The following is a 20,811-nucleotide window of genomic DNA, read 5'->3' on the forward strand; positions in this document are numbered from 1 at the left end:
TATCTCTTGTTTTTGAAACTTTCTATTCAATTCTAGATTAAATACAGTACTGTACCTTAGTTATCACTTGATAAACACGTTCGGTTCCAGGAATTTGATGGTTACAGGGATTTTTTATGCTGAAAATTAAAATACATGAGAGTTAAGGGCATTGCATATTTGCGCTTTGTTTCAGAACTGCACTCAGCACTTGTATTTGTGGATTATTTGTAAAAGATGATTCAAAGGGAAATGGGTCCTTAAAGCCTGTTCCATTTTAAGTATTTGTATTTTTGCAGAAATCTATGTATTCTAAATTTTACTGAACTTCATTATGCATGTCTTGCAGCTTATAATTTGTTGAATGCTGAGTCACATTATAAGGTTGGTATGGCAGAATCAGTATATTTATATTTTGATAGTTATAGAATGAATTTCAATTAAAATATAAGAAATATTGAAATTTAGAAAATAACTATGTGGAAATGCTAAGGTACAAGTAATAGAAGAGGAAATCTATGGAATGTCTTCTTCAATGGGAGTTTTATTTTCACCTTAGGTCCCATTCTGTTTCAGGTTATTATTAATATTGTTGTAAAATATTCGTTGAATAATGGGTTAAAGTGGAGCCAGGCAGAAAAAACTTGAGGTTCAAGGTGGGAGGAGGCCAAAAGGAAACCATTAAAAGGCAGGATTACATCTGGGGCTGAAGAGATGCCACAAATATTGTTTAGGCCTGTCTACAGCTTGCTGTGTAAGGCACACTGTAGATGATACCCGCCTACAGAGATTTTTTTGCAGAAAACTATATTTTGTGTGGGGGGATGGGAATTGCACAACTTAGAAAAAAGTAGGTGATTTACTAACCCCTTCTAATTAGATTTTATCGTTGTTAGCTTAAAGATCAGCTGGTGTTGTAGAATTTCTGTGAGAACTATTCATGTTTGTTTCAAAGTGAAATTAGAAAGTGTCTTAATGAGAACTGAATATGTATAAGTGATATCAGTATAGGCCTCCCAGATTAGCCTTATGCCTAGCTACAGTTATATTATTTAGACTTCAAAAAATTGGATTTGTAGTAAACATGGAAAAAGATATTGAAGGAAATATGATGTTTTCATACAAAGTATACAATCTTATATTTTCATACAAAGTATACAATCTGTTGCTTTTAACAAAGTCTTGATACCTGATTAGGAAAATAAACCAGCTGTACAGTGCTCCCACACTTTTACGTGTGAATAGGTTCCAGAACCTACCGTGGAAATGCAAAATCCGGAGAAATGCAAATCCCCTCTAAAATTGCTTTTAACACACTTATAACTGCCAAGTACCATGTACCCCTCAAACTAAAATTTTTATAAATGCTTATTTTTTCGTTTCATTGCTTAATTTGATAGTTCAAACAAAAATATGCCTTAAATTATCATACTAAAACAGTTTAATATTTAAACAAAAATACACCCTATATCATCATCCCAAACTCTCAAAGTAACCTTACATTACTTCTCTTACTACTGTTACTCTGAAGTAGCTATATCAGTCCTAAAATGCTTATAACTGCCTAATTTAACAGTTCCTTGCCAAACTTGACAGTTCAAACAAAAATATACCTCAGACTATCATCCCAGAACATCCTAATATCAGTATACTGTAATAGAGCACATCTAAAATATGTGGGAGGGTAGTTTAGAATTGACAGGACCACCACATACCCCCAAACAGAATACTGTACTAGGTTTGTTAATTACATCAAGTTAGTATTTTAATGATTACATACAAATTCACTTATGATAAAAAAGCTATATAAATTACAGTAAGTTATTATTAATTTTTTTATTAATAATAAAATATATTTATTAGAGAGAGAGCTTATTCAGTACCATTCATAGCTATTTTATTTAACCACCAATTAGGAATATGTAATTGTTTGTTCGAAACTTCACATAATTTACTATAGAAATGCACAAATGTTGTAGAGTGGTACCACATTTGTTGAACATTTCTTACATTCCAATTTTTTTTTTAATGAAATTTAAAGAAAAATTGTGTATCGTTTGCCAAACACTCGTAACTTCGAACTGACAAATTGTCTTATTTATACTTGTATTCGATGGCCTACCACATCCTACAAAAAAAACTGTATTAACATGATTTTTTCCTTTACCAAATATATATGTATGATATAAAGATTTTAGTATAACATTTAGCAAAACAGGATGAAGACTTTATAAGGAAAGTGTAGAGAAGTGGTGTAGATGAAAGTCGAGATGGCAGTTTAGGAAGAAAGAGCACAGGCCAGGGAAGAGTAGATAGAAGTTTATAAATAACAACTAACCCCTTATAGGGAAAAGCTAATGCAGAAAAGATGTTCCTACGAAAATACAAATTGTCACCTTTTGTATAGGAATACTCTTATATAAAAGGCTTTGGTTTGTATGTCTAGGAAAAATACAAATTACTTGAAGAACTTGTTATATTTCAATTACAAAACGTATACAATAAATAAAATCAGTTTGTGTCACTATTTTTACATATATACTAACACTAAACCAAATATAGATGACATAAAATTACCTGGACACTGCGTTTTCATTACAAGTAGAGACAGCTTCAAGAACATTTGTATTGTGTTTAATCATTCTGTCATAATTTTAGGTTTTGCTGTTATCATACAATTTTCTTAATATTAAGTTAGGCAATTTTATATTCTTTAACATACTGAAAAGAATTATAATAAACCTAAATCCCATAGGGTTTTTATGGCAATTAGGGCTTTAAGTTACAGATTTATATAATTGAATTCCTAAACAAATTCTGTAATATCTGTAATAGTACAATATTTTGTGATTTAAGATATATTTAAAAATTCAATATTTATAGTTAAAACCTGGGATGGTATTTCTTACAATGTCACAGTAGCTTCATTTTCCATTATGATAATAAATTGGTTGTAAATCTTCCTCATTTAATGAATAAAATTATTAAGGTAAATGTACAAAGAAACTTTTATCTTGTATGGCTTATAAATTGAGTATCACTTCAATAATTTGTTTTCAAGTACATAGTAGTATTAAAGTAGAATGACTGTTATGGTATGTATATTTGACAATGGTATTAACATTCATTATTTTGTATGGTTAAGATTGGAAATTGGCTAAATTTAGAAGAAAATTTGAATAATTAAACTCATCAAAATAAGATTAACTGGTACCATAATAACATAATAATAATAATATTCATCTAAACATCACTATTACACAAAATACTATTCGTGTTAATTCTCCGTTATTAAGTTCCTGGAAAATTAGTAAAATCATAGACTGTAGTGTCATGAGTGTGAATATGGAAAAGTTACTCATGGATAGATATTCACATTGAACAAGTATGACTTGAAAAAAGTAATGGTTTGTATCTCTGAAACAAATCCTGTATTAATTTATTTTATCATTAACATTAATATTGCTTTTTATAGCAAGTTTATTGCATGCAGTAGTTAACTTAGTGTATTCAACATTAAACTGGAATGTAAAGAAGACCTGTATGTATTGAACTGTGTAAAATGCTGTAAAATTGAATATTTGATATCTTTAATTAATTCTGGGAGAATATAATTTATCCTTAAAATTGTCTCCTAGCAAGATTTTCTAATAGTTTGTTTTAAAGAGCATTAATAGTCATAAGAAAAACAAAAGACTTAGTTGGCAACATTATATCTAATGCATTGTCTTATTTCCATTTGTTAAAATGGTACAGTGCTGGTTCACAAGTAAATTGCACTTAGTGGTCATTGTTCTTGATAGTACATATACTGTTTAAAGTTCTGTTGTTTTCAGGGAATTTGGATACCGCTAGAGAGCTTCTTAATACAGCCATTGCAAAGTACCCTACTTTATTAAAGGCTAGGTGAGTTGTTTATCACTGGTTTTTGTGATATAGCACATTAGTATTATACTTTTTACTGTAGAGCTCTGAAGCTAACCAAATTGAATGATGTAACTAGCTGTCTTAAATTCAAATAAAATCTAATTCCCTTTTTCAGACATGTACAGTCACTGTTGTTAAAGTATAAAAAGGGGTCTAAGAAGAAGTAACTGCACTACACTGGCATATACAAAAAGCAAGGCATTGAGAGATTGATATAATACATAGCAGCACTAAACATGATGAAACTAGCTCTTTTCACTTGTATTTATTCAACTTGCATATTTCCATATATAATTCATTACTTTATTCAACTTGCAGAATGCAACTTATTGAATTAGAACGTCGAGCAGGATGCAATGAACGTGTTGAGGAACTATATGGAGATGCTTCGCGTGCACTCACCTTGCCTCGTCAACGCTCATGGCTTGCCATTAAGTATGCACGTTTTCTTTTCAAGGTAAGACTGGAAAAGAGTAAGGAGAATATGGAATTTATTATCTACATACTTGAAAAACATGAGATGTCCTTTTGACATTTGACAAACTAAATACGAAGCTCATTGAAATCTTTCCAAAAAGGAATTACAGGCAATATTGTCCTACTTAAGATGGGGTTAGGTCCCAAAAACCCCATCGTTAGTTAAAAAAAAATCTTATCTATTGTTGAAAAATTGTATCTCGAATTTAGCACACTAGGGTATTCAGTACATACGTCTTACCATCTATCCATATATTGTAGCCAAGCCTACACTATATAGTATAGTACTCTACATATATGGTATATGTAATAAATAATATCAGCTAATTCTGGAGGTTCAATGCAGATTGTCTTGATAATTCAGTACGAAAAAAAATTGAACAAAGGTGAAAAAATTCAGACGTGTATATACTGCAAGGGGCACTCACCAAGATTTGGCCCATTGTCGGCATACGTGAATGGGATCAGGCTGTTGATGGTTATGTATAACTAAAAAGTGGAAGAGAAGGAAAATGATAAAGCAGCAGGATCATTAACTCACTCTTCTTCAGTAGTATTTCTTCTCTGTTAGTTCAGGTGTTTCGAGGAAACGGCAATAATGAGATAGAGAATTAGGCTCAATTGTGGGGGAAGGCGATGGCACTGGAGTAGTTCTCTTAAAGAAGTAATCCATTGTAGGTTTCACAGTGCTTTTATTTCATCAGTCATAAATGACTGGAACATGCAACAGAGTCTTGATGTACCCGGAACTTTAGCAACTGTTCCATGTTCCATCCATTTCACTTAAAAGTTTCGGTCCATGTTCAAATGAGGCAAATGCCTCTGCCAGTGTTTTTGTTGTAAATGTTCATTCCGGCTCTTCTTCAATTTCTTCATCTTTTTCTGGTCTTTTTCTTTAATCTGCAAGTGCAGTTTAATCTTCTGCCATTAAATGCTCTACATCTTGCACATCTATAAGTTCTTGGATATCTTCCTCATCAATTTCTAAATCCAAACTTTTATAAAAGTAATTGTTCATACCTATATATAGAAAAATTTCACAAATTATCATTATTTTAATATTATTTTTTTTATTTCCTTTGTTGAAAATACAGGCCACTGTCCTTGAGATTGTTTGGTCAGTGGTCTGTCCAAACTTTTATGTACATAACATGTCTGGAGTATTACCAATCTGTTTAGTATCTAAAACTTTGAAAATTGTACAGGTGTTGATGGAAGCTGATCGAGCTTTAGCAGTGCTTCGCAAAGCCTTAAAGAAAGATAGAGGATATGTGCATTTATACCATCATGTCTTCGATATATGCTACCAGAGACAACCTCTTGACTGTCAGGGGGTATTGGCATCAGTCTTGTTGGCTTTAACTTCCAAAGAACTTCCAGTAGAAGATAAATACTGGTTTGCATATAAGAGAGTACAGTTTTTAAGGGAACATGGTGATATTCAGACGTAAGTTACTTTTGCATTTTTTCTTTGAGAAATCAGTCGTCAAAGTTCTGTATATAAGGTGGCATATTTTTATAATTAAGTACATTTAATTGTTTATAGTTAGGTGAACAAGTCCATAGAAAGTGGTCAGTTATGGTACGTAAGATTTCCATATATATCATATAGTTAAATACTGTATAATATTGTCTTTCATTTCGTGGTGTATGTAGGTTGAAGGCTGCTATAAAAGAACAAGATGACCTTAGAGAAGAATCAGGCTTAAATCTTGTTAAGGAAAGCGCCAAAAAATCTAAGGAAGTCAAGAAGGAAGAGGAAAAGAAACCTGATAATGAAGATAAAGATGGTATGTATTGGTTACTCTATATGAAATCTTGCACTTTATTTTTTCTGAAGCTAAGATGTCATATACATCATAGAATAATTTTAATTGAAATTATAACTATGCTGCAATAATTTTGCTAGAAATTGTCACTATTCTGAAATAAATTTACTTGCATTTCATGAAAGATGAGAAAGATAAGACAGAAAGCTTGGTAGTGGAGTCTTCAACAACCATGGAAGCAACAGCAGCTCCGGAAACATTCACAGTGCCTAATTCAGTGCCTCCACCAAATCAGCAATTCCCTGTACCTTATTTTTCAGCTGATGGTATGTTTAGTAGATCTGTATTATTGTGTACATTATTTATATATATGCTCTAAGTACTCTTTTAGAACTGGTCTCTATAATCAGGCAGCTTTTAAGATCTTTAGACAATGTAATGATAAAGGACTGGACACAGAGTAGGGAGACAGAGTAGGCGTGAAAAATCTTAAGCTTTAATAGAATGCCTTGCTTGGTGGGGCAAATCCTCCCCCCCCTCCCATACCTTTTGCATGTGAATGAGCATAAAAAAAGTGATAATGCCATCCTGGATAATGAGTAACTGATCATGTAATTCTTGATACAACAAACCACTAAACTGGTATGGAAACTTTTTTTTTTTTCTCTCTCTCTTCACAGTTTTCATATCATCAGTTTTGATTTCATTTGTTTATCTCGGTATACTGTACTTCTCACACTGTTTGAGTGTGACACTGTAATACGTATTTGTATTTTTGAGATTTTCCTCATGTTACTCCAGAGAACATTGCAAATGATCATATAAAAACTTTCATGACAGATTCTATCTCTGAAACCTTGAAATTAAATGTTCTTCATAAGAAAGTAGGTATCAGTCCAAAGTTTGAAGAACATTAGCCTTCTCCAAGTAGTAATTAGTCTTTTATTATTATTATAATTAGTATCTACAGTTAAAGAATTTTTTTCACAAGTTTTATGGTAAAAATTAAAGGAAGAATGCTCTAAATAAAGTTAGCTCAATTTAAAAACTTACTTTCAGTTAGTAACCAAGTCCACATTGTCATTATTATTATTATTATTGAAAATAATGGCTACTTCAGCCATTTTTTGTATAGAAGTTTCTTAATTCTTCTTACTGACTTTTCTTCTGTACTCAAGTTGGCTATTAAAACGCCAAATGGGGGATTCATGTAAAAAAACATGGTATTTGTCAAATTGAGTGTAATATACAAAATACAGTACAAATTGGACCTTACTGTTAATCCATTTCTCTTTACCTGCTGGTCACACACTTTATACACCACACAACTGACAACAACAAAAAACTGTTGTTGGTTTTTTCTTCCAAGGAGTTATTACCTTTACTACACATTTTTAAAACATTGTGAACACACACACAAACGGTGTGGATATTTGTTAATACCAATTGATTAAAGAGACTAATTAGCAGTGTCTTTCCCAGAGAGAGAGAGAGAGAGAGATATTGATTGATTATGGAGGACTCTTAAGGCTTGACAGATGTTTTTTTTATTTTTTTTTTGTTTTTATTTTTTTTTTTTTTTTTTAATTTGAAATTTTCTATGGTAAATTTTTGAAATTTTGAAAAAATAATTGAGTAGCTGCTCACACCCAAATGACTCATGTCAGCCATTAGCATGGCAAACTACCAACCTTATGAATTTATGCTCTCAAAATAGGAACTTCCATGATACACAAAAGATATATAATAATTTTTTTATGGGTAAAAATTTGGGAGTCGCAAGATTGCTCATTACACAAGTAGATACAGTAAATATAAATGTTACAGTTTTTTTTACTCTGTTGCCTATATAATCTGATTTGTTGCTGATTTTGAATATTTTATCCATACTACTAGATCAGGAAGAAAGAGGTAGTGTGCATCTATGAAGCAAGAAATTTATTAAGTCAGGAGGGATTGTTCATGGTAACATTCTTAGAAGAACACATCAATAACTTGTCTTGGTCCTTTCTAATCCACAGATCTCCAGCTGAAATCTAAGTTTTGTTAAAGATCTTAATATCAAATTGATGTGTATAATTAATTTTTCCCTTGGATCTACTTTATTTCTTTGTCATGTACTTTTAAGTATGCAGTAACTGGAAGTTGAAACTTCCTTGTATGTTGTTTTCACCTGGGAAATAATGTTATTTATGAAAGATACTCAAGTTTTTTTATTTAGGTGCCATCTGAAGAAGGACCTTTAATCAACTGCGACTTGTTATTACAGGGCTTATTTTATTCATGATCTTTGTTTTTAGGTGCTATCACATACAGTCCAATGGAAGGCTATGGTTATGGACATGCTGATCCCAACCAGAATCTTCCTACAGCACAAGAAGTGGTTCAGGGAGTTCCACAACCAAGTGGTGAAGCAAATGGAAAGGAATATCATAGTGTTCCACCTTCTTGGGAACTAAATATACAGATTGGGTCGTATGGGTAAGTTTTGGTCTTGTTTGAAATACAGTGGACCGCCACTTTTTCACAAATTTTTGTGGAACATTTCTCTCACTTTTATGTAAATATCAGTATCATCTTACAACACAGCAAATTTTCAATAAAATGTACGTACTTTATGCTCAGTTACAGTAGACTATGCTCGGTGTTACATTAGTCAGCAAAAGAAAATGTGCGTCTGTATTAGTATGGGGGATACTTAAGAGGAACAATTGTAGGCAGGTACTTAATGTTGTAAGTTGACTTTGAAATGATGCTGGGTTGTTTTGGGATGATAATTTGAGGTACTATATTTTTATTTGAAGTGCTAAGTTGGGCAATGAACTCTTAAAATAGGCAGTTATAAGCGTCTTACGGGTGTACTAGTATATACTTTGGTTGTTTTGGGATGATGGTTTGAGGGCGTAGTGTTTTTGTTTGAAATATTAAATTGTTTTAGTATGATAATTTAAGGTAAATTTTTGTTTTAACTATTGAATTAGGTAGTGAACTGTTAAAATAGGCAGTTAAAAGAATTTTAACTTGCGGGGTACAGGGTATTTGGCAGTTTTTTGAGGAGATTTTGCATTTCCATGGTAGGTTCTGGAACATACCCCTGAGAAAAAGTGGGTGAGCACTGTGTCCTTTATCTGTATTGCTGAACATAGCTTTTCTATAAAATCTCAAGCTGTTTTAAGCTTTTCTATAAAATAAAATCTCAAGCTGTTTTACTTGGCAGTCTCAACAGTTTTCAGTCATCAATATTTATTTTTCAGTTTTTTGAAAGGAAAGGTAATTATGTAAGAAAGTAATGAAGTACAAATGGCAATCTGATATTATGTTTTCAGGTATGGAATTCTGAGAGCATCAATGGCAGCAGCATCTGGTCATCACATATATGATCATTTGGTTGCCAAAGGATATCCTGATCACTTGAAAGATAGTAACGTAAGTATTGCTCTTGTTTGTTACTCTCTACTCTCTCTAGTATGTTCTTGCAGTGAAGATATCAAGGCACTCATATTTGTTCAGATCTAGCCGAGTGACTGGAAGAAGTGTTCACATTAATTTGCCTTTGTTAAATATGATTTAATGGTTGGCAAGAGCTGTGAATTCTGTGTATAAGAAGTGAATGGGACAGAGATCTGATTAAAGAGAATCAGTTGGGATGTAATATGGCATAAATACAATAAGTTTTACAGGTCCGCTAAGTTATTTCTTGGCTTTCATAAGCCTGATCTGAAGGATTTAATTAAAATACCCATTAACCCTCTTACGCCGAAGCGGTAAAAAAAAAATTGTCTCCCGTGTGCCCGAGGTGTTTCAGAGTGAGCGCGGAAGCGGAAAAAATATTTTTTTTAAAAAATCACAGCGCGCTTAGTTTTCAAGATTAAGAGTTCATTTTTGGCTCCTTTTTTTGTCATTGGCTGAAGTTTAGTATGCAACCATCAGAAATGAAAAAAATTATCATTATCATATATAAATAATGCGATATATGATAGCGCAAAACGAAATTTCATATATAATTGTATTCAAATCGCGCTGTGCGCAAAACGGTTAAAAGGTAACAAGTTACTTTTTTTCGTTGTAATTTACACTAAATTGCGATCATTTTGGTATATAACACATTGTATAACGATAAAAGCAACACAGAGAAAATATTATCACAAAATAAGGCATGAATTCGTAACGAGCGGACGTAAACAAATATTTTTTTTTCAAAAATTCACCATAAATCTAAATATTGTCCTAGAGGACTTCCAATTTCTTTCAAAATGAAGACAAATGATTGAATATTACTATACTGTAAGAGTATTGGCTTACAATTGCAGTTTTTTCGACTATATCGACGAGTTAAAGTTGACCGAATGTCGAATTTTTTTATATACGTAGTACTCGAGATACGAAAGGCTCTACTTACGAAAAAACTCGAGATACGAAAGCCAATGCAAAAAATTTTACTGCTCTACATACGAAAAGTTTCAAGATACGAAAGGTTGTTGCTGTAAAGTCCCGAGATTCGCCCGGACCACCGAGAACAATTTTAAAACTCACGCGCCGCCCAACTGAGTAAACTCGCCACCATCCTCCCGCTCTCCCCATTGGTTCCTGATGCTAGTCACCCCATAAGGTCCTGCTCTCCTATTGGTCAGCATCTACCCCTTGTGCTTTAAGTATTCTATTGGTAAAAGGTTGCTGTAAATTGAAAACTTATTCTGCAATACATTAATAAAAAAAAAACATTAGGTAAAGATAGAATAAAGAAGAGAAATGAATGGTTATCATACTGTTTGGTAGTTTCAGTAGTTGAAGAAGAGATAATGAAAATTTATGGCTTACTGTGTAAAAGGTGATTGCTTGGCGATCGTTCGAAACTAGTAAGTGCTGGATGTAAACAGACGTTTGGGAAGCTTTTTTTTTTTTTTTTTTTTTTTTTTTTTTTTTTTTTTTTTTTTCTTTTTTTTTTTTTTTTTTTTTTTTTTTTTTTTTTTATATATATATAGTTAATGTTTTTTTTTTTATTATTATAGTTAATGGTTACTTAATAATTATTTTGAAATGAGTACATGCAATACATTTAATAAAAAAAAAATTGTGAATTAGATATCAGAAAATATAAAATAAATCAGTCTGCCAACAAATAGGGTATTTTTTTTAGAATTCTTTTCTTCTGTTTTATTATTACGTTACGTATTACGTATGTTTCATTACAGCTGTCTATAACTCGGTATCTCCATTAGGTAAGATAGAATAAAGAATAGAAATGATGGTTATTATACTGTTTGGTGGTTCATTAGTTGAAGAGATATTAATGACAATTTATGGCTTACTTTGTGCTAGGAAAAATGATTGCTTGGCGCTCGTTCGTTACTCGTAAGAAGTAAACAATCGATTGGAAGGTTTGTTTTTTCTTTGTTTGTGTATTATAGTTAATGAATAATAATATTTATTTGAAATGAGTACATACTGATTATTTATACATTTTATTGGCATATTTAAGCTTTTAGCTCTTAGGTTTAGATGTCAGAATCATAGACTAGGCTACAGTAGCAACCGCTAACATAGGCTAGGCTTATTGCTAAGGGACATATGCTAAAGTCCTAATATATGCAGTAAAAATGGGGTTGAACATTACATGCAGTTGAATGTTACTCAAGTATGTACAGTATATTGCCTTTTTGGAGACATATTTCTTCTGTCGTAACCCTAGAACATGTGTTTTAGGCCTGGAAATATAATTTACTGGGGTATTTTTGGAGGGCTTGGAACGGTTTAGGCATTTTTAACATGTAAAAATGTGTGCCAAGATACGAAAAAAACTCATAATACGAGGCCGTCTCGGAACGGATTAATTTCGTATCTCGAGGTACCACTGTATATATTTTTTATATGCAATTATTTCGGAAATAAGAAAAGCTACAACCTTCATATATTTTTCGTTTTATTCTACATGAAATTGCGCACATTTTCATATATAAAACTCTATGAAATGCCTAATATGAAATGGAGCAAATATTCCGAGAATGGTACGTACACATTTCGGAGATTTGTGGCAGAGAATCCACGAGCGGAGGGAAGGAAAGATTTTTTTTTAATTCACCATAAATCTAAATATTTTGCTAGAGACTTCGAATTTGTTTCAAGATGAAGATAAATGACTGAATATTACTAGACTGTAAGAGTTTAGCTTACAATTGCGTTTTTCGACCATTTCGGTAGAGTCAAAGTTGATCCGAACGTGTTTTTTTTTTTCTATTATCGTGATTTATATGCAAATATTTCAAAAATGAGAAAAGCTACAACCTTCAATTATTTTTTGTTGTATTCTACATGAAATTGCGCACATTTTCATATAATAAAAACTTTATGTAAACGCTAATTTAAAATGGTGCAAACATTACCACAATCGCCACGTATGATTTTTTTTGGAAGAGTTAACCACGCGGACGTAAAGAAAATTGTTATTTTTTTCATAAAAATTCACCATAAATCAAAATATTGTGCTAGAGACTTCCAATTTGTTGCAAAATGAAGGTAAATGCTTGAATATTACTAGAATATAAGCGTTTTAGCTTACAATTGCGTTTTTTCGACCATTTCGGTAGAGTCAAAGTTGACCAAAGGTTGAAATTTGGCAATTATCGTTATTTATATGAAAATATCTCAAACTGATTAAAAGCTACAACCATGGGTTGTTTTTTATTTGTATTGTGGCATGAAAATTGCGCACATTTCCATATATAAAACTTTATATAACGGCTAATTTTTAAAATGGTGCAAACATTACCACAATCGCATGTATGATTTTTTTCGGAAGAGTTACCGTGCGGACGTAAGGAAAAAGTTTTTTCATAAATTCACCATAAATCGAAATATTGTGCTAGAGACTTCCAATTAGTTGCAAAATTAAGGTAATGATCGAATATTACTAAAATATAAGAGTTTTAGCTTACAATTGCATTTTTCGACCATTTCGGTAGAGTCAAAGTTGACCGAAGGTTGAAATTTTGGCAATTATCGTTATTTATATGAAAAGATCTCATACCTGATAAAAGCTACAATCATGAGTATTTTATTGTTGTATTCTACATAAAAATGCGCACATTTTCATATATAATACTTCATGTAACGGCTAATTTACAATGGTACAAAAATTATGTCAATGTGACGAAATAATTTCCGAGATGTGTCACAGATACTTTTTAGTGCGGCAAGAAAGAAATTCGCGCTTGCGCGCCTGCGTAACGATTGTAAACAAAACAACACCTTGATCCGTGAACTCCCAGCATCCCCCAAGGCGCATGATTCAAAAGTTTTAGGCTGGTAGGCCTATAAGTATTTTTTCCTCGAATTTAAAAAAAAACTTTTGTAAGTCGACGTAAAAATACGTCCAGTCGGCACACGGGAGACAAAAAAATGTCGACGTAAAATACGTCCAGTCGGCGTAAGAGGGTTAAAGGGTTATACAGTGAACAAAAGGCGGTTGTTTTTTGATGAAATTTGAATTCATTATTTTGATATATATATATAATCAAGATTTATTAGCACAATACTGTATATAATTTCATATTCAAAACAACAATTACTTATAATTTTACATTATTCTCAGCAAGGGAGTTTCAATTACGAGAGCATTTGTTTATGTTAGTCAGCTGATCGCTGGCCTTTTAACTTTCCCTTTAAGTCTAGCATTCACAAAAGAATTCAATGTTTTCATCATTTTCATGTTATGTAATGAAGTGATGTAATTATATAATCTGTTTGTTCCGACACGGCATACAAACCTTCGGTCCTTTTACAATAGGAAGGTACTAGCGGCAGCTGGATAGGTCGTAAGCTTTCGAACAAGGGGTTCGGTAGTTAACTGCTTGTCCGACAGGCGCGGCGCGAGCGCGCGGAACTGCAAGGTAAACAAATCCACTTTTGCTTTCTTTCGGCCTGCTGGCGTGTGGACGTGTATCATCGCTCTCTGCCCGCTTCATCGTCGTTCCTTTCGCATGGTTGTGTTTTTCTTTTTCTATTTATCTAGTGAAACTGAATTGTAAGTACAATCATTTCATATTTATTTCCATTGAATTCAATTGTGAATTAAAGGATCTTGGTTTCACCACGCCCTCCGATTACCCGAGTGCCGGGACTGAAGGGCGTAAGTGCGGGAATTCATTTTCCCAGAAATGATCCTCGTATTGTGTATGCTCGGTGCCGAGGGCGGGAGAGCGCTCGCTCCGAGCGTATATTTTGGTTGGAAATGTGTAGATGAAAATCGTAAGTAAGTGCTCTTTCATTTATATATTTTTTTGACCTGTATGCTCGTTGCCGAGCGAATGCGCTCGGCACGAAAACTTATTCTGTATGGAAGTGGAATCGCAAGTACAGTATTCTTTTTCATTTTCATATATATTATTTTGATTGTAGCAATACTCATTTTGGATCAGTTTCCGAGCTTACCCGGAAATTGATCCTTTACCCTTTTTATTTGAATGAAGTGAAATCGCAAGTGCAGTTCTTTTTCATTTTCATATTTTATTTAGATTGCATTGTTTACTTGGATCAATGTTTCCGCTATTTCCCGGGAATTGATCCTTCCCCCCTTTTTATTTGTATGAAGTGAAATCGCAAGCGCAGTATTCTTTTTCATTTTCATATATATTTTGATTGCATCAATTCATTATGGATCAAGGTTTCCATTCATAATCGGGAATGGATCCTTTTACCCTTGCGCTCGGTACCGAGGGCGCAAATGCGCTCGATCCGAGCCCTTATTCATTGTGAAGGGAATCGTAATGCAAGATTATTTTTCTTTTTTCTTTTATTCCTTTTATTATTGATTGCATCAATATGTTTGGTTCAAGTTCCGCTCAGTCAGGAATTGATCCTTATGCCCTTGCATTCGGGCCGAGGGCACGATTGCTCTCGGGCTCTTATTATTATTGTTGGGTACATGGGTGCTGTGCGGGGGTGGGGAACGAGAACCCCCCCCCCCCCCCCCCGCTGCTGCTCCCACAGATGGCCCTTCCCCTTGGGGGGGGGAGGTTATCTGCGTTCTTCTCCTCGCCCGATCCGTCGAGCGCTGGGGAGGGCGCTCGGTGCCCGATGTACAATTGTATTCGGGGTCTTCCACTCGTTCGGAGAGGGCTTCACCCCCCCGCGCGAGGGGACTTCCCCCCACTAATCGCTACTACTCGTTATTTCCGCAGGTGCTACTGCACGAGGGTGGACCTTGGTGAGGTATGGGCGTCCTTCCATTTGCAGGGCGTGCTAGTGTCCAGGGGCTGCGGTTCTATGTCTGGGCCTACTGCGGTCACCCATGGAGTGGTGACCACGCTCCAGGTGACGACGTCCCTCCTCACCTGGTGTACTCGCCTCACGTGGTAACAGTCTTGCCTACAGCCGCTGTGAAGTGCCCGTTCGCCGTACCGAGAGGGGGGGGGGGGGAGGGGGGCGTGCCGCCGCCGCTCGTGGTTGCCGCGCTGCCGCGACCACACTTCCGCTGCCCTAGAGCTCGCCCCTGGACCTGCCGCCGGTACCAGGATGTTGCTGGCTGCTGCTCCACTTCCTGTGTTTCCGGTGCTGCCTGCCGTACCTGCCGATTCTGGGCTGACTGTCCATGCAGTTGCTGCGCTGGCTGTCCCTGCCGTTGCTGCGCTGGCTGTCCCTACCGATGCTGTGCTGGCTGTGCCTGCTGTTCCTGAGATGCCCATACCTGCTGACGTCGTCCCTGTTCGTGGTGGTCTACTACCCCAGACTTTGGTCTGTCTGTACAGGGCGTCCGGGCCCTGTGGTCTTCGGCTACAGCAGCCCCGGCTCCGCCCTGGATAGCAGATCTTACGTCTGTCCTGAGGAAGCTGACGAAGAAGAGGAGGAAGGTGGTCGTCGTCGTCGTCTTCATCTTCTTCATCGTCGTCGGCTGCCGCCTCTTCCCCTTCGACTTCTAAGGCTTCACAGCCGAGGAAGAAGAAGGTTGCCTCCTCCCTCCTAAGAAGTCTCCCTCGGGAGCTTCTCGGGACCCGTCTCACCTCGGTGGGACGGAGGGTTCCTTCCGCTGGTCCTCCTGCTCCTTCGGGAGCGGGGCCCGTCTCTTCTTTCTTCCGCAAGGAAGAAGACTACGGGGACCAGAGGGGTACCGGCTAAACACCGGTACTTCCTCGCCTGGTGTCGTGGTTCTGCCACTGCATCATGGGTCCGTCTCGGCTCTCGTTCGCGGGAGGTACCAAGTGTACGGTCGCCTACCAGCGACCGTGCAGCCAGGAACCAGACCTCTGAGTCCGCTCAGCGTCAGGTTCACGGCACGGGGCGGAAGACTGGTGACAGCCGCTCACGCGACTCTCACCAGACCAGCTCTCGCTCTCGCGGCCGACCAGCTGGCTACTCCCGGGGACGTGACGGTCCACGACCGGACCACGGGCTGAGGCTGGGAAGAGGTCCTCCCGTCGCGTGTGCCAGCCACGGCTGGAACCAGCGACGTGACGTGCCGTGAGGACAAGCACCGTCTCACTGTGACAGTGGAGCCTGCAGGTCGCCTGACCGTCGCTCTCACAGAGAGCGATCGGGTACGGCAACCAGCACCAGCTCTTCTGACACTCGAGATCGGGGCCGCTGTGCTCAGTCCAGCCGTTCTCCACAGCGAGACGGTTCGACCAGGCCTGCAGCTCGATCGCCCACCGCGGGTTGACGATCGCCTGCAGCCCTCCAAGCCTGCTGGTTTCTGCCAGCGAGCGGAGGGAGCGTCCAGGTCTGCCTCTCCCTTACCTTCAACCTCCTCGGGTTACACCGGAGGAGCGAGGTATTGAGGCCAGTGATCGTGAGGGTGCGCCCCTCATGATCCCACCACGACGCCCTACGTGCCAGGCACGGTCTTCTTGGACCGGCAAGGACGTATGCGCAAGTGGATGGAGAAGACCGAGAGGGCTGTCGCTGTTCCCCCTTCTTAGGAGGAAGGTTCTCGGAATATGCTCTTGTTCGAAGGGCTTAACGGTCCTACTCTGCAAGATGCTGTGACTTCCGAGATCCAGAGGAACTTTGCCGAGGTTATGGCACTGATTCGTCAGCACAACGACCTCGGGGAAGGATCGCCGCTCCCACCAGCAGAGCCACGTCTCGGCTCGAGTCGTTTTGGGGCCCGAGAGGGAACCCAAATCGAGGCGGTGGGTCTGCCGCGATCGGAGCTTGCCGACTGTGTTGAACCAGGTAGTCTCTCGTCTCCGGACAAGAAGGCGCTCTCAGTTCTGGCCGGTCGAACAAGCTACTTCACCTCCTCTACTGCGACAGAGGCGTTTCTACGTGTCTTCGGACACCGTATTTGAATACCCCTTAGGTCCTCCTGAGGTTTCGACCTCGACGAGGCTGGAATGAGTCGGAGGACGGTAATCGGCTCTCTCCTGTCAGGTGTCGATCAGCCCCACCTAAGACGACCGTTCACAGTTGGCGCAGACCCTTACCTACAGTATGAGTTTTCGTAACCCCTCCTCGGGGAAAACGTTTTCTCCTGACGATACGTTTTCCCAGGCTCTGAGAGGCCATCGCCGTACAAGGCATGGCTGCTCCTTTTCTTCTCCAACTGCTAGTTCCGCTGGGAAGGCGAGCCAGTATCCAATTCCTCCCCCATTCCCTCTCTCCTTACGGCTACGAGGGAAAGGGGAGGGATCCTACAGATATTTCTCTGTAAGATCCCACGTTAGGGGCTGCGCTACCGGGGGGACCTTCGGGTCCTACCTGACGTAAGCCCCGGTCGTTGAGGAGGGATCCTGCCCCTTTCTCGATTTCTACCGGGTTTCACAATCGGGAGGACCACCAGCACCGATATCGTTTTGACGAATTCGGTGGGGGGTTTCGCAGAGTGCTTAGAATTTCTACGGAATTTCTAGCGCATCAGAAGTGTTCGAGTTTTTTACGATCTCCAAACACTTAGGCGAGACCGGTCCAAATCCGTGAGCGAGAATCCCCGATAATTGTTACACGATAATCGGGAACCTCGCTTATGCTCGAATTCCTGTTAATTTCTAGCATTTGGAAGAAGACTGCTGCTGAAAGAAGAGTATCTCACAGTAGGCGATTAACCTGGAATAGAGAAGAACGGACGGACGGGAACTTCCAGTTTGGCTTGAACTATCGTCTTCGGTATTCTGTTCACCATTGAAGCTTTCCTTTGGGAAAGACTTCTCCTTCACTCTCTTAGACTAGAGAACGAAGGCGGTCGATCTCCAATCCTTATTCTCATTCCTCGAGAGGAAAAGAATTTAGGATGGAGGTCGTGGTACAGAACCTACAAATATACTACGTATAATTACCCTCTGCGACATGATTCTTTTAACAGTTGAATTGTCCGGGGGGTAGGCGCATACCGTAGTTAACTCTACGGTTTGTGACCGCAGACGAATTGTATCTTAATTGAACTGCAACTCGGGTTGCCTGCAACCTCCCAGCAGTTATCAGTTTCGATTTTAGATACTTGGTATTGTCATGACAACACCAAATCAGCTTTTGATTTACCGAATCCGTTTCGTTTAAATATAATTGCTCGAGCGTATTCTTTTATGCTCAATGGTTCTAGCCGACGCATTCCTTCGTGGAATAACGGATTACCTGGCAACTCAGGATGACGAGTCACCGAGAGCTACTGCGTATTGAAACTGCCTGATAGCGCTCGGTATCAGATAGGTCTCGGAGATGCACGGTCGGTTACGTCTCTCTCCCCTCTCCCCTGGTTTGATTGACTACCGAACCGTATCTCTGCCCAACAATCATGGACTTAGGTCTCTGATTAACGGGGGATTCTCGCAATAATGAAGGACCATCTACTGCTGTGACGCTCGATTTCATCGCCTTCGACATTGCGAGAATTTTCAACAGAGATATCTCTTGGACTCTTTCATCTTTCTGTTTACCGCACGGTAACAGAAGTCTGTACTAGTCTCCCGCTGCATCGCACCGGGCGGATAAGCGATATGATTTTTGCATTTTTGCACATCTGAGTTTGTCTTCAAAATATCTCGTATTCGTAGGTGTCAATTATTCATTGCTCGCCCCGAATTAACAGATATGTCAGAAGACATCGCCTACTCTCCGACCTGACGGCTCTACTTCCAAATGTTCAGCCCATGAGAAGCAGTTCTTCAGGCAGTATTTCCCTGTCTTCATTACTGAAAAGCTCTCCGCTTTTATTGCAACTACGATCCTCACCGGACAGCAATGAATAGCGGTTAGCGTTCTCAGTCTTTGTAGCACAGGTTCAGAATCTTGAGAATCCTTCTCTCGGTTCAGCTGTGAAGACGTAGGTCGCATTTTCTGTACACCTTCGTCTTCAACGACACATAGTGTTGTTTCTCCTTAGCCGAGAATCAACTATACTATGAGATATCTTGCCATCAGGGATCCTCGGTCTCTAGAAGGCAATTGACTTTCGCCTGTTGGGCAACTGCTTTAAGAGAGTCATCACCTTGCCTTCTGGCATCGGTGACGAACAAATTATTTGTTTAATCTCTTGGCATAACCCTTTTAAGGCGAAGGTCACGTGACTTGCTCGGGTGCTTGGACAACTTGCCTCCTACCGAACGCAGTCAGTCGGCAGCTGTCAGAGCGCCCAAGTCTGTTTACAAACTTCGCGTGGACTTAGTTCGGTTGTTCCATAACAGTCTTTTTCTTCGTCCTAACGGCTTGTCACAGTACCCATACCATCGACACCCACCATTGAGTGTCGTGTCCTATCCACTACCGAGAAGAACAACTTCGCTGCAGACGGATAGACCAGTATGGGTATAGGACATCACCGAAGTCGAGAAGAGGGATAGGTCATACGGTACCATTCCCTTCTTTTCCTCTGAGGCAATTGCATGACTTTTCCTGCGAAGTCAAGCATCCAGGGGATGGGGATTCGTGACGCTCGATTTCGTACCGAATTCGTAGCGAAGACTCTGAACCCTTCGGTTCCTGACGATCGGTTTAGAGTCCTTCACAATCCCCTCCCTAATGGACTTCACCGCCTTCGATGCGAAGGAGATGCTGCTTTGTCCTGTGAAAGCGCGACCGCGCTTTCTGAAGAAACTCGACATCCCAGGCTGAGTGTTGAAGACTCTTCGTCAGCCACAAAGATGACCTAGAAGTACAGTCCCTCGAGTTACACAAGAACTTCTCCGTGGCGCAGGTACTGAAGGCAGGGGTCTGGTACAACCAGACCACTGGCACCTCCTTCTACCTTTTGGATAGTGCCCACAGGTCCTTGGATCGTTTTCCTTGGGACCTGTGGCTGGCTGCTCAAACACGTTGTGTAGCTAAACCCAGACCCTAGCAGGCTGAACAGCATCAAGTCCTGGTGTGACTGTAAGAATAGATATGTGAATGAGAGAGTGACTGGCTTCTCTTCATATCTTTTTCTCCCCCTCTACCTGTGGGTAGAGGGATACGGTCATCACCTTGCTGGATAAGGACGAGATGCCGGTGAGCTACTCGACAGAGCCCCATCCCTATCCCTTTTCACTAGGGATGGGAGCGAATATCCACCACTTCCTCCTACAAGGGGGGGAAGTGGATGCCAACAAAGGAGACAACCATAACTTTATGTTTGCCTCTTGCAAATAGGAACTTGTTTCTTGTTTGCTGGTACGAAGAGATACGCTTGCCTCTCTCTTAGTACTCGGTCCAGAGGTCTGACCATTGATCTGCGGTGCCACCCCGATCAATCGGA

General features: G+C 38.8%; 1 protein-coding gene and 1 pseudogene across 1 annotated transcript in view; both read left to right on the forward strand.

Moving 5' to 3' along the window:
• LOC135214713 (pre-mRNA-processing factor 39-like) overlaps window positions 1–20,811 on the forward strand; it is a 99,598-nt pseudogene that overhangs the window by 21,836 nt on the left and 56,951 nt on the right.
• Window positions 8,881–20,811, forward strand: part of LOC135214532 (pre-mRNA-processing factor 39-like) — a 57,573-nt gene continuing 45,642 nt past the window's right edge. Inside the window, 2 exon segments of the mRNA XM_064248906.1 lie at window positions 8,881–8,885; window positions 9,479–9,578. Coding sequence (XP_064104976.1) covers window positions 8,881–8,885; window positions 9,479–9,578 — 105 coding nt within the window.

The sequence above is a fragment of the Macrobrachium nipponense genome, chromosome 46 (genome assembly GCF_015104395.2).
Source record: "Macrobrachium nipponense isolate FS-2020 chromosome 46, ASM1510439v2, whole genome shotgun sequence".
NCBI lineage: Eukaryota > Metazoa > Arthropoda > Malacostraca > Decapoda > Palaemonidae > Macrobrachium > Macrobrachium nipponense.